The 13,879-nt window shown below is 37.5% G+C and overlaps 1 protein-coding gene across 10 annotated transcripts in view; it reads right to left on the reverse strand.

The window, feature by feature from the left end:
- DMD (dystrophin) overlaps window positions 1–13,879 on the reverse strand; it is a 1,208,820-nt gene that overhangs the window by 1,081,510 nt on the left and 113,431 nt on the right. Inside the window, exon 1 of one of the 10 annotated variants that reach the window (XM_026858123.1) lies at window positions 2,477–2,802. The exons of the other annotated variants lie outside the window; for them this stretch is intronic. Within the exon in view, the coding sequence (XP_026713924.1) occupies window positions 2,477–2,495 (19 nt within the window). The 5' untranslated portion in view covers window positions 2,496–2,802. Of the gene's footprint in view, window positions 1–2,476; window positions 2,803–13,879 lie in introns of those variants that run through there. 10 annotated transcript variants of the gene reach the window in all.

A 13,879-nucleotide genomic window follows, 5' to 3' on the forward strand; every position in this document is an offset into this window, starting at 1 on the left:
ATAAGAGACAGTTCCTATGTTGTTTGTTGTTTTTTTTTCTTATTCTACCCTTAGAACACAATTTGCATTTAACAATCAATAAGCAATTACTTTTTATTTGAAAAGCATAAACTCTTTATTCATTCATTGTTGAAAAGGAACCAAGAGCCCAATCAAAGACCATTGAACTACATGGAAAAATTCTCCAACTTCCTTTTTTTTTTTTTTTTTTAATATCCAATTTCCCTTTTGGACGTTTATAACTGGCTGCATACCCACAGTTCTAAAAGGAGAATGAACAACTATGTTAACCCAGTTAATGGTAGCTATGAAAATGTTCACATGGGAAAACAGCTTCCCCTGCAACCCAAAAGAAGAAAAGAAAGGAAGAATGAGGTTTTTTTAACTACCCATTTTACTGGTACTGAATAAATAGCGCATAGTTTTCTGTTGCTTTTGCAAAGATGCCAGGCAGTTGCACTATCTTTGATCTATTTCTGTTCAAGTTACATAAAGAAGTGTCTGAAACCATGATAATGTGCACTATTGATCCAGTAATAGTAGTAGATTATATAGCAAGATATATCTTATTTTATTGGCTAAAAACAGGGGTTATGCAGACAGGATGTTCTGGAGAGTAGCACAAAGCATGGGATGCTCTCACTGTTAAAAGCTGAATGGGTTTTTTATGGTATTTATGAGCCTCTGATTCAATTTGCTGTTTGCTCATTTGATATATCGCTCCTCACAAAATAAGTTCTATACAGAAGTAAGATAATCATGTTATTTCGTGCAACAAAACAGTCAGATTTTATTTTCAAATATAAATAGTCTTATGAACTGAAAATATTTGTGCTGTTTATGAGCTTCTTTTTAAAGCCCATAAGATGCTACAGTCAAATCTGAAAGTTAATATCACAGAGAAGGACACAGGCTCACCTACCCAGATGAGATTGTGTCAGCCTACTCAGATTTCTCTGATGTATCGTGGTCAATGAACAAGAAGATCAGCTTCATTGTCCTAACTGCATATTTTATGAACTGTGACAAGTTTGTCTAACTCATTTGCTCTAAACTTTTCTTCTGAGATTGCACAAGCACCAAGAGATAAACTCAGCAATGTCAACAAGCTCGGTGGCATAGTTCAAGCTGTGAAGGTTCAATAAATAGGTCCGTAAACATTGCAAATCAACACAGCTTTTGATGAAATGTCAAGCAAGACAGAGCTTAGCTATATTCAGCTCAGCTTGAACTCATAAACCATTAACTGGCCTCTGTAGTTTCCAGAGAAATGTGTCTTGTGAATAAGGCACAAATGTTGAAATAGAAATAAAAACAAAGCATTTTTTTTCTTTAAGTGAGAAGATTAATAAAAGCTATGCAATAAAAGGAAATGGTATTTTAATCACTCCAGTAAAGATTTATAAAACCAGCCAATAAACAAAGCTACACATACTTACGATGGAACTACTATTATTTTATACCTCCAAGTTAGGAAAGGATGCAAAAAATAGGAAGAGAAAATGAAATTAATTTTGAAATATCCTGAAGATACTTAAGTTTTGAACCACTGCAAAAATTTTTTTTTTTTTTCTTGCACGAGACAAAATATATTGCTTCTTTCAGAGAAAGTATGTCTTCTCCCTCCTTTTTAGGAGGAAGAATAGAATGAAACTTGTTACAATGCATCAAGGTACCTATTTATAATAGAAGCTAGCACTAATTTTTTTATACAGTCACATATTCTCTGAAGATTTATTTCGAAATGGTTTGAAAGTTATGAAGTTACTTTAGCTACTTTTCAGAATCCATCCTCTGCAGACAACTCTATGCAATTACCCTAGACTGAATGCAAGGTTGTTTTTGCCTGATGGCCCAGTTTCCAAGCTATTTCTGTATCATCAGTTGAGTAATTAATTTGACCATGTCCAAATTTGTTTGCAGTAAACTTTACATCTTTCTGCTATTTTTATTATGAGTAGCTCATTTAGTAAAACAACTAAATCCTCTTTGATGAACTAGCAACTATTATTTACAAGTTATGCAAACACTCGGGATTGTCATTTGAACACACTGCACCATCCCTCGGCAGGGAAAAAGGAAACCTAAAAAACCCCTGTTTAACCTAATGAAAGGCTTTCTACATGCAAAAGTTTGTTTGTTTTCCCCTTCTGTATTAACATCCTGTTGATATTCTTCAACCAGTTTCAAATCAGATTTCGAAATAGTTTTGCAAGGCATGGATGGATATCTGGCAGAATGGAGCTGGTGCTGCAACGGGGTCAGTCCCCTCCCAGGAGACCCATCTGCCCTTAAACTTGGGGAGTCCTTTCAGAGGAGCTTCCTACAGCCCCCTCTAGGCAGTAGGCAGCACCCCAGCGAGCCACAGATATCCCGGGAGGCAGCCAACTGACCTAAATGCCATCTTTAGGGTTGCGTTACTGCTGCTCTTCACTCTTTTGAATATTCCTTGTATTCATTTACAGGCAGTACTCACCCGAGGCATCCCCAGGCATTGCCGGCACCGCAGTGTCTTGCTACCTTTGTGGGGAAGCGGTTAGTTGATTTCCCCGTGGGTACTTCTCTCTAACACATTCTCTGAAGTAGGAGAAACCTGAAGGGAGACTCATTGCCAGGTGCAGGTAACGCACACACACAATCACCCTCCAGCTTCACAGGCACAAAAAGAGCACCCTCTTCTCAGAAGCCGACAGGAGAATTACAGCCTATTTTGTTTTCTTAAACAACAGCAAGGTACTCTCCCAAGGTAGGCAGCCAGTGTGTGCTGCACACCCTCCCTCCTTGCTGAAATGGTTTCTCCCTACACAGGCTCAGTCTACCTGATTATGTTCTCCCCTAATCAGTAATCTTAGTTTCCCCAGCAGTTGCAGCCCTCTTCCACCTGGGAATTGTGGAGGGCAGGCTGCAGCAGCAGAGCAGCAGTACTCTGGGGAAGCAGGGCAAGGGAGCAACATTTTGGCAACACTCATGTTTCTCTCTGCTTTTTGTTTGAATGCTGGAGTACAGTGTATCACTGTGTGTGAGAGAGATTATTCTTCCTGCTTTTACAATCCTATTCAAATAGGCTTAAAGTCCCTAGCAAAAAGAGGCTACCTGCTTCATCAAACAGGAACTGCTTTGCAATGCGGTCTTGTGTATCCTTTCCCTAAAACCAGCTTACATCTCTTTCATATGTGACACTATATTTCCATCTGCACTATATTCTTCCCTAATCCTAGTCAGCAAATAAAATAGAAGATATATGATTCTGTCCCCCTCTTCTTTTTATTTTTTTAAACTAAAAGACGAGGGGAAGGATAAGAACACACATATTAACCGTAACCAACTTTAACACCATCTGCTGTCTTTCAACAAACATGCTTGCTCTAAGCCTGAAAGGGTTGTTTGGTTTTCAACTGGTTTTAATACTTTTTTTTTTTTTTTTTTAAGACAAAATGGAATGGACAAAATAATTTTCCTCTTTTCTCTGTACTTTTGTCCTGATTATTCTGGTTAACCTGATTATATTATTATTAACTATTATTCTCCCATGAAACTCCTCTAATCCAAGTTTAGAGACTGTATCAGAATGAATTCAAAAGTTTCTTCACTAGCTAACAGGCTAGTTTTAAAAACATCTGTTGAGAGAAAGCAGCAGGCAAAGCATTGATCGTGGAAAGATTTACACTAGTATTTCAACTGGGCTGTAGAGCGTGTGGTCTGTTAAGCACAGCACAGCATAAAACCATGATCATAAAACCATAAAACCATGTGGAGATAGTAAATACTTATGACTGCTCCATTCTGGGTTAATATTTAAGCACTGTGAAGATCTCTAAAATATGGTGATTTTATTAAATAAGCTAAACTGGTTTTTGTGGGCAGTGTAAAATTGGGAGTTATAATGAACCTTGGAAAACAAGATAGATAGAAAGAAAGATAATATTAATCAGCATTCATTTGACAGCAGACCAAAAAGAAAAAAAACAAAAAACCAAAAACCTGTAGAAAAAAATAAAAGTAAATAATCACAAACTATATAGCAGCCTCCTAACAAAAGTGAATGTCTGTTCAAAGTGTATGTCTGTTCTTCTGTTTTCAGCACAGAAGCCTGGTACAGAGATGCTTCCAAAGGAACAGACAGCCTGACTATTACTGTATGCTCTGAACTTAAAGTGGCTTCTCCCACATTTACCATGGTCAACCAAAACTCTTCCCTCCCCTTGCATACTGCACTGGCAGTAGCATCACTGTTGCTGATAAGGACGAGCTTCATGGTCCTTGTAATACCTCACTAGAGTTCATTAGTAAGAATTTGCTTCCTTCTCAAGATTTACTTTTTTTTATAAAACCATGCAATCTATGTGTTAAATACAAAGGTTATTTACTCAGTTGATTACCTGTTATCATTAAATGCAGCAAAACTCCAAATTTGGCAGTTATGTTCTTTTTTAAAGAACAACATTAAAAGTTTAAAAGTATTAGGAATAAAAAGTAGAAATCTAGAATCCAGATTAAAAAAAAAAAAAAGCCAAAAAAGCAAAACCATTCAGGCATTGATTTCACATGATGGAGATGTTAGTATGCCAGATATGTTTATTCCGTGCCACCCCAAAACAGAAAGTTCAGAAAAATACATTCTTCCCCTATGGAGCAGGGTATATTTTCTAAAAACCACTCTGCTTTTCACAGTGGAACTGCCACACAGAGTTGGAAGGCTGTGGCATATATACTAGACATATTCATAAATGGGTCTGCTCAGTTTACTAAACTTTTTTCCACTTCAGCTGCAAGCAAATAAACATATAATAAATTCAAATAGGCTCCAGCTTGAACTTAATTCCGCTGTACTTTGTTTTTGTCACCCACTGAAACATACTCAGCCTCTCTTCGTTCACTGTAGCAAACCACTGAACTGAAACTAAAGGTCATATCATGTCCTGTTGAGGGTTATACTCTAAATCAAGACTTAGCATCTTTTAGGAAAATGGCCTAGAAGGTTACTTGAAAGTAGCTTTCAGTTAAACCTGTTAGATTAAATAATTTGAACTACTCAGTCAGTCATGGAGCAGCTAAAGACAGCAGCTAAAACTTTCTTAATTGATTGCATGAGATAATAGAGCATCTAGGCACGTTCCTCATGACATTTACAGCATGGGGAATGCCTCGGTGCCCACAGCAAGGCTGAGCACATCTCACACCCGAATAGCACGTTGTTGTACTTCTAGGAGGCTCAAAGATGTAATTTCAAGTCTCCTTTTATAAGCAGAACAGTTTGCATGTTTTCTTTTTTTCTCCTGTTTTCCAAACCAAATTCATCAGAAACACGTATATAGATGGCAAGCTTACTCTAGCACTAGCATAACACAAAACAAGCTAAGTAAGTACTTACAAATAGGGATTCTATGATCATCTACATATGATATAGCTATTTACTCTTTGTAATTCTGATAATATGGAGACCTCTGTCACATCCATGGCATGGAGAAACAGGTACTACAAAAACACAGGACTAAACACAGTGTCTGTTCCCAAGACCCTCAAAACTGATGAATTTGACATAAGCATGAAAAAGCAGGCAAGAAATAATAGAGAAAAAAGGCATAAACCCACTCAGATAGATAAATTAGTAATTCATAATAAAATAGCAAGTATAGAGGAGTCCAGCATAAGCCAGAGCACATTACTTGATTTCTTCATTTCATCTGGGAAAAAGAAATAGCAATTTTCAATGCAATCTACTCTTCAATGCAATCTACAGAGGTTGTTTTCCATTGCTCTGCAAAAGGGCAGAGGTGGACTGCAAAGGGCAGTTGCATCTATTTCTACTCTGTATGTCCACACCACAGGCCTGTAAGGATGGGCCTCATTTAGCAGAGTTTGTTAAGATACTAATTTCACAAAATCGGTTACTTTTCATCATTTATGTTTGTTTGGCATTTATCAAGATTTCTGTTCTTTTTTTCCTAAGCTCTACGGGAAGGGTATGTTTGATTGTAGGTACAGCCTTGACTGGGATCATTAGCTGATGTAAGCACAAATACCCCTAAACTTTTAAGCACCATTGCTTAGATTCCCTTTCACTTAGACAAAGTTATTGCTTCCGTGAAAGGAGAGAATTTCTCTTTAGAGGAAGCGTTACAATCTGTAAGCAATCTAGAGTAATGGCAAAAGGATCCACAAGGTTTTATTCAGATCCATAAAACTCCTCTGTCACACACAACCTTTCATGTCATGTGTGAAATGTATCTGCAAATCACCTGATAAGAAAACCAAGTCTAAAATTATACACCACATCTTAGCTTTGGATCCTCCCCTCCGTGGGACTCCTGGGTTTGAGGAGCCATACCTACGGGACACCAACTCTTGTTCTCTGACCTTCATCCACCTCATGGGCTGGAAGAGCTGCCCAGAGAGCTCAAGGACCACCGCTCCCACCTCACCCAAATGCCGTCACAGGCTTCTCACCTTGCCCTGCCTGCTACAATCCTTTCCTTCCTCCCACATCACTGAAGTCTCTCTGCCTCCCACTAGCCAGCAGGGGGTTAACCTGGGGAAGGAGGGTGTTATATGGAGCAGCTGTGCCATATAAGCACTGAGTAACCAGATGCTCTTACAGGGAACTCAGCCATTGAAAAATAAAAGCCATGTAGGTGGTTTGATATCAGAGCAGACATCTTGTTTATTTTTATCTCCTTAAGTAATTTGAACATAGGAAAGAAACTTGCATGTTTTTGCAAGAAAAATCAGAGTTTATACAGAGAGTATAAGTAGTCCTTACAAACTGCTCATAAGGAGGAGCCTTCTACAAGGAAATCTGTTATATTCTTCTATAGTTGGGAGCTGTTACTACTGAACAAGCTTTATAGAGAGATACGTGTTTTCCTCTGGCTGAAGTGATTTTTGATAATCTGGGATTAGAAAAAGAATAGCTGGAGCAGAGGCAAAAAACCCCAAACCAAAAACCACAAAGGCTTTCAGAAAGAATAAATTGATAAAATCACAGGCAAAATCCTGATTCCGCTGAGGTCAAAGGCAAAACTCCACTGGAAATTGATTTTGCTTCAAGAGCAAAAGTTAACATCTTCTCTATTTAGTGTCGCATTATGGAGGAAGATATCTGTTCATTTGTGGTGTGATTGAGAGGCCTTGCTGAACACTCAGAGCATGTCTGTATACTTTCCTATAAATGCATACAAGTAAAGCTATTCTGTATTTTCATATATTTTCTCACACTTTTGTATATTTGATATATATATGCATGTGTAGATACATGGAATTTTTATATACCCTTATATATCAGGGTTTTGGGGTGGGTGTGGATACATTTTTGAATCACAAAATTCTATTTTCATCAACTTGCTCCCCCATTTTTGTACTTCTGTCTTACACTTTTTCTCATCAGTGTTACCAAGTGATAGCCTGCCAAGGAAGCACACAGCTTTTAAAACAGCATTTTCTTAAAAAGTTACAAGGTATAATAATATTTTGACTTTGTTTTTTCCAAAAAAGGAAGATACAGAAGTAAAGATCATTACTGTTATATCGTACTTGCAGTTGTGAAAACATCTCAAATGACCCCAAAATATATCTCCTTACAGCAGATGGCTGTAATTTTTCTATTTTCAATTCCTTTATACATTCACAGCTTAGACTATCTGATGATACTGTATGTAAACCTAATCCAAACATGTCTATTCAATCTAATGTCTTGTTTGTGATAGTAAAGGACTGCCTCATTTAGTCAGGAAATCAAAATACGCAAGTTTTGCCACACAGTTATAATAAAGCATTAAAAAAATGCCTGTTACAAAGGTTTTTATCCATACCAAATTGGAGGATGACAAGTGTTAAGTGTTAGTGAGCCATCACTGTGCTGCCCACTGTAATCTGCCTGAAAACTAATGTATAAATAGATGAGAAATAAATCTTTGAAGACAGGGATGTTTTCAGGAGTAATATACCTAAAATGTAAGGTTCAACAAAGATCTGTTAGATCCAAATTCTTTCCAAAATTACTTCACCATTATAATTATATGCATTCTGACTCAGTTTCTCAGGAATATTCAAGGTCTGCTATTACTATAGCAGTATGATGACTACTTAGTTGATGGAGATAAAAATCAGTTACTGCCCTGGAAGACCATACATGTTGAATTTAAACTGTGCACATAGGAATTAAAGGTATTATCAGATATAATATACTGAAGTTTGTCCAATTGTCCCCTAGTGTTGTGATAAAGTAAAAGAAACATTATTAAATCCTTAACTCCATGCAAACCCACTCTCAAAGACCAATTAGACTTCCTCGGATACCAAACTAGCAAAAAGGCAGCCTTATCTACAGACAACTGTCAGATAATTGTAAAATACAAATATTGTCTGCTGGATGTAATGATTTCTGACGATTTTATAAACCACAGTTTCACTGAGCTTTATAATCCCAATTTGCTGAAAACAAATATTTGCTTGGGGTTTGGATAATGTCATAATTAGGCAAGCTGTATAGTAAGAATTGTTACAAGTTATTCCTGGTTTCTTTTGAGAGACTTTTCTGTTGCCACCTGCCTCCTCAGGCAGCTGCAGAGGTTGCAGGGCAGTCCTTACTATCACTCTCTTCTCATGCACCACATTTTCTTCCTTAACTTTTGATCCAGTTACATTTATTTTTCCCTTTCAGTGCTACAAGGAAGTATCTGGGGCCTCTTCTAAGCCAAACCACCACTTCAGCCTGCTCACTTCTCAAAATATCCATGCTGCTCCATCCTTTTGCACACTGTCCCTCAAAAGCACTATTTTCCTTTGTCTAGTTTCTTATGACAACTAAGATAAAGACTAGGGTATTTGGACACTCTCATGCTACATCAGTGTTTGCTTTCAATTGAATAGCTTTGGCAAGATGAGTTTTAAACTAGACCCCTTATGAAGACTGGCTCATGCTCTATACGTTCTTAGGAAGCCTTGAAGGCTGGACCTCATTACCAGAGCTCTCTGCACAGCTCAGGAGAGACGAATGAGCTGTAAATCCAATACACTTGAATCAATGAAAGCACATCAGATTTTCCCTAACCTTCAGTGTATAACCTCTTATCCTGTATTTCTTTGGAAATACAGACCTCTTAATTCCTTTCCTGATTTTTTGCCTTTGTTTTTCCTCCTTGTCTTCTGATTTGATTTGTTGGCCTGAAATTCCTGTTCATTTTATATACCCATTATATAGTCTGTCTTTACTTAAATAAAAATTAGATTGTCTATAAGAAAATTGGAGCTAACATTTATACTCTGTTTTTAGTAAAGCTTATTCAGTCAAACTTATTTATTAAAGAAGATACTACTTTAACAGCAAAAACATTTGTTTACATTCAGGAAATGTGCATTTGCTTCGGAATATATTCTGGTTTTCACTGACCAGCACCATTACTCTCATCCCAGAACTACATACTGTGCCTAGAAAGTGAAAAAAAAACCCACCCACCCCCCAAAAAAACCAAAAAAAACCCCCCAAAAAACAAAACAAAAAAAACACCCAAACAAAAAAACCCAAACAAAAAACCGCCCAAAAAAACCACCCCTGTCCAGAGGATGGGAACAGTTATTTTTATACTGCAAGAAAATAGGTTTGTGGAAATATTCTATAATGGTTATACTTAAGAGTTTTAGAATAATGATCACTCCAAATTCATTGAATACTAGCTATCTTTAAAACTAAATGAAATGTAAGGAATGATGTAAATAGGAAATAATTGAATTATTTTCATAACCATTGAGACTTTGATCCTGTGCTGTGGAAGACAGTAGGGAGTTTTATTAATAAAATTAATATGAACTTGTCAAACTTTCTTCTGTTTGTAGTCTCCTTTCAGAAACATGTTTGAAATACAGGGATTGGTATTTATCTAAAACAGACCACCATACAGATAGATTAAATTATTTCCTCATGCAGTATTTTCGATTTTTCTCTGCATTTTCAAATTAACTAATTATGAGGCTAACATAAAACTCATTTTTTTCTGTTTTTCTACACAAGTCCTTTTCTTTTTTTCCACATACAGCAGCGGCATAGTAATGCCCTTTTTTAAGTGGACTTGCAAAGATCAGAGCTTTGTAAAAAAGACACATCTGAAGTGACATGGGGATTTCACCTTCATTCACATGATGGAGGGAGGCATCATGTAAGGAGAAATGTAATCATCCCCATGCATGAACGAATTCATGTCTGATCATATGACTGGATATACACAGTCCCATGACAAAGACTGACTGAATTTTTGTCACACAATGGGGAAAAAGTATCAGGCAGCAGCTGGAACAGATTCATTATTCTGAAGAGTGAAGGTCATCTTTAAAATTACAGGCTGAGCACCCCTGGCCTAGCTGAACCTCATTAATGGCCAAAGACAAAGTTGGAAACTTGTCTTATTTTGACCATTTTTGATTCCTTGCTATTTTATCTAGGGTGCTAAGAGAAGACTGAGGAAATTACTGTCTGAAAATATCCATGTTGAAAGAAATCAGTAATTGCAGGCAGCTATCAATCCATTAAAAGAAAGCATATAACAACAGCAAGATAAAGCTGGACAAGTCCAGGATAGCAACTGCAAATTTTTAAGTGTGAACAATGCCAAACAAATATTTCTGGTTCTTGTGCTGTCTCCAGATCTTTTATGTCATGATCTGATAGATTTCTGAAAGAAAAGCTGTAAGTCAAGCTTAAAAGTATGGATGTGGTACCAAAGCTACAAGCAGCATTAGAGAGAAGTCACTCTAATCTTAATGGTCCTTTTTAACCCTAAAGAATCAGCTCCATTACAGTTTTCACTTGACTGCAGTTCATGTCTATACCTCTCTGCATATACAATGAATTAACAGAATAGTAATTACATACTTCTTAAATAACCTAAGATTGATAAAGGTCCATTTAGTCTTCAGGTTGAATTTGACTCTAATTAACAAAGTCTCACATTTTTCAGACACGTTCTCAGATTAAGAACAAGCGGTTTGGGGTCCATAAAATGGCATAAGCACATTTGAAAACAGACAGACAGATATCCAGACATCATAAGCATAAAACTTTACTATGAGACATATTTTTTAATGGATTATTTCTAATGATGTCATCATTGTCAAACACTGTTTACTCTTGGAAGTATCTTTATGAATCCTCCTCAAAACCTGGTAATGACTCACCAAATGTGACTGCTGAGATGACTCTCCCACATACAGTACAGTGAAGATACAGCAAATAGAACAACGAATGGAAGGAGCCTCACTTTCATGGTCATTTCAAGCTTAATGTTAAATATATGTGCAAATAATTGGGATTTAAGACATGAATACTGTTGTTTGCTGTTATTTTTTTTTTTAAGTATGAACTGCTTACTTCTCTCTCCAGCTCCACAGGCAGTTTTGCAAGCCTTTTTTAAACAAAGCAAGCAGAAGTAACTATAAGACATCTTGATAAATTGTTAATCATACACAAACATTTCACAGGGTTTTTTTCCTTTTCATTGATCTACAATAACAAGAATGTCTAAAAGTAAAAAGAGCAATCTTACATGTTATTCTTTAAAAACAATATAAGATTCTAGCTGTGAATGGACACATAAATCACCACTAAGTAGGTCAAAAGGTGTGAAGAAAGTTTCCAATCACAACCGCCGCAATGCTGGCATACCACACCAACCAACTTCAAGGTTTTCACTTTTTGCTCGCAAACTACCAAGATTTAAGAAAATACAGTTTTTGCTCTCCTGTCTTTTTGCTCTCTGCTCCTCTGTTCTGCTCTTCACCCCCCATTTTTTCCATCCTCCCCTTGCCGGGGAGAGGCAGCAGTGGTGGGGCTGGGTGCTGCAGGTGGCGGGCAGGTGTGCGCTGAGGAGAGGGGGAGTGATCTGGGCACACGGGGCCAGGCTGGGCTCTGCTGCTGCCACCAGCTCTGCTCACCCCTGCGTTTCGCTATTTCGTACCAGTATTGGCATGGGCAGCGTCGAGATCGGTGACCTTTGGGGAATGCTCTAATTCAGTGGGAACATGAAATGATCACTAATGTAACCCACAGGCATGCTGCTTGTCTTGTTACCTAAATTAGCGCAGCGTCAGAGTGCCCAGGCAGACTAATGAACTGCATAACTGCACAGCTTCCCCCAGTATAGAAATAGTATTCTTTTGGTCCCTCTTCCCCATTTCAGTGTATCTTTTGCCTTCCAACTGGTACATGAACTGCAGTTTATCACTTTTCATAAAACAGAGGCTCAGCTGTGTCCTCTTGTACTCTGTAAATATTGCTATGTGCTATGCTTACATCGAATGGCAAATGGAAAGGAGAATGTCATTTTAACCAGAAACAAACTTCCTCAAAGATCTCCCAGAATACCAAATTATGCCCTTTTAAGTCAATGCTTAGGGTACTGTAGCTGTCAAAAATCCCACCCATTTCTGGACAAGACTTAGTGAAGTAAATATACCAGGCATTAAAGAATACTAGTATCTAAACGCATCTCTTTTCCTAAGAGCTATAAAGTATTGACTGGGTAAAAAAAAAAAAAAAAAAAAAAAAAAAAAAAATTTTTAAGTACCTCTGGCAGACTGTCAGCATTAACTGACTTACAATACTTGCTTTAAAGAACAAGAGAGGGAAAAAGCTGCTGTTCTTCTCTATAAAGCCTGACTACTTAGTGGTGAAGAGAACTGATGGGAAGCAGCTAATTTATTTATGTTTATTTTCATTGGCATTAAACCAATATCTTCCTAATTGATTTTTGCAAAATAGTAATATCTAGAACTATCAAAATGAAAACGTTTAGTTAGTTCAACCAGAGTCCACTTTCTCCTTGCCAGTGGGGACTGGAGCACCTTGGAATTTGGAAGCTCTCCTATCTCTCAAACTTTATTGAAACAGTTGCACAAAAATGTCAGTGTTTTAACAACCAAGAAAAAATACTTCTTTTCATACTGATGATTTTCTTTACCAACAAGATTATTTGTTTTGTTGGGTTTTTTTGTTGTTTTTTTTTTTTTTTTCTTCACGAAGCCATTAGCCTTGGGCCAATGTTTCCATAGTGTATATATTTTTTTTTTTTTCCTCAGGATAAAGATAAAGTACAGTACCAGGCAATAGAAACAGAAAAAAAAAAAACAAAAAAAAAACAACAAACAAAACCAACAAAAAACTCAGCAAAGCTCTGCATCAATATTTTTAAACAGATATTTTAAGCAAAACAGTCTTTTGACTGTCAAGAGGTTGATAATGGTGACAACAGGGTTGAGTGTCTATGGGTAAGAATCAGGGGGAAGGCAAACAAGGCAGATATGATGGTGGGAGTCTGTTAGAGACCACCCAACCAGGATGAAGAGTTAGACATAATAATCTGTAAGCAGTTGGGAGAAGTCTCACAATCACTAGCCCTTGTTCTTATGGGGGACTTCAATTTACCAGACATCTGCTGGAAATACAACACAAGAGGGAGGAAACAGTCTAGGATGTTCCTGGAATGTGTGGAAGAAAACTTCCTGACACAGCTGGTGAGGGAGCCAACTAGGGAAGGTGCTTCCATGGGCTTGTTGTTCATAAACAGAGAATGACTTTTGGGGGATGTGATGGTTGGAGGCTGTCTTGGGTAAAGCAATCATGAAATGACAAAGTTTTCAATTCTCAGAGAAGTAAGGATGGGGGTCAGCAGAACTGCTACCTTGCACTTATGGAGGACAGACTTTGGCCTGTTTAGGGGCCTGGTTGACAGAGTCCCTTGGGAGGCAGTCCTGAAGGGCAAAGGAGTCGAGAAAGGCTGGACATTCTTCAAGAAGGAAATCTTCAAGGCACAGGACCAGGCCATCCCTCTGTGCTGAAAGCCAAGCCAGCAATAATGGCTTGGCTGAACAGAGACCTTTGGCTGGAATTCAG

The sequence above is a fragment of the Athene cunicularia genome, assembly GCF_003259725.1.
Source record: "Athene cunicularia isolate RWA chromosome 1 unlocalized genomic scaffold, athCun1 chr1_part1, whole genome shotgun sequence".
In the NCBI taxonomy this organism is placed as follows: domain Eukaryota; kingdom Metazoa; phylum Chordata; class Aves; order Strigiformes; family Strigidae; genus Athene; species Athene cunicularia.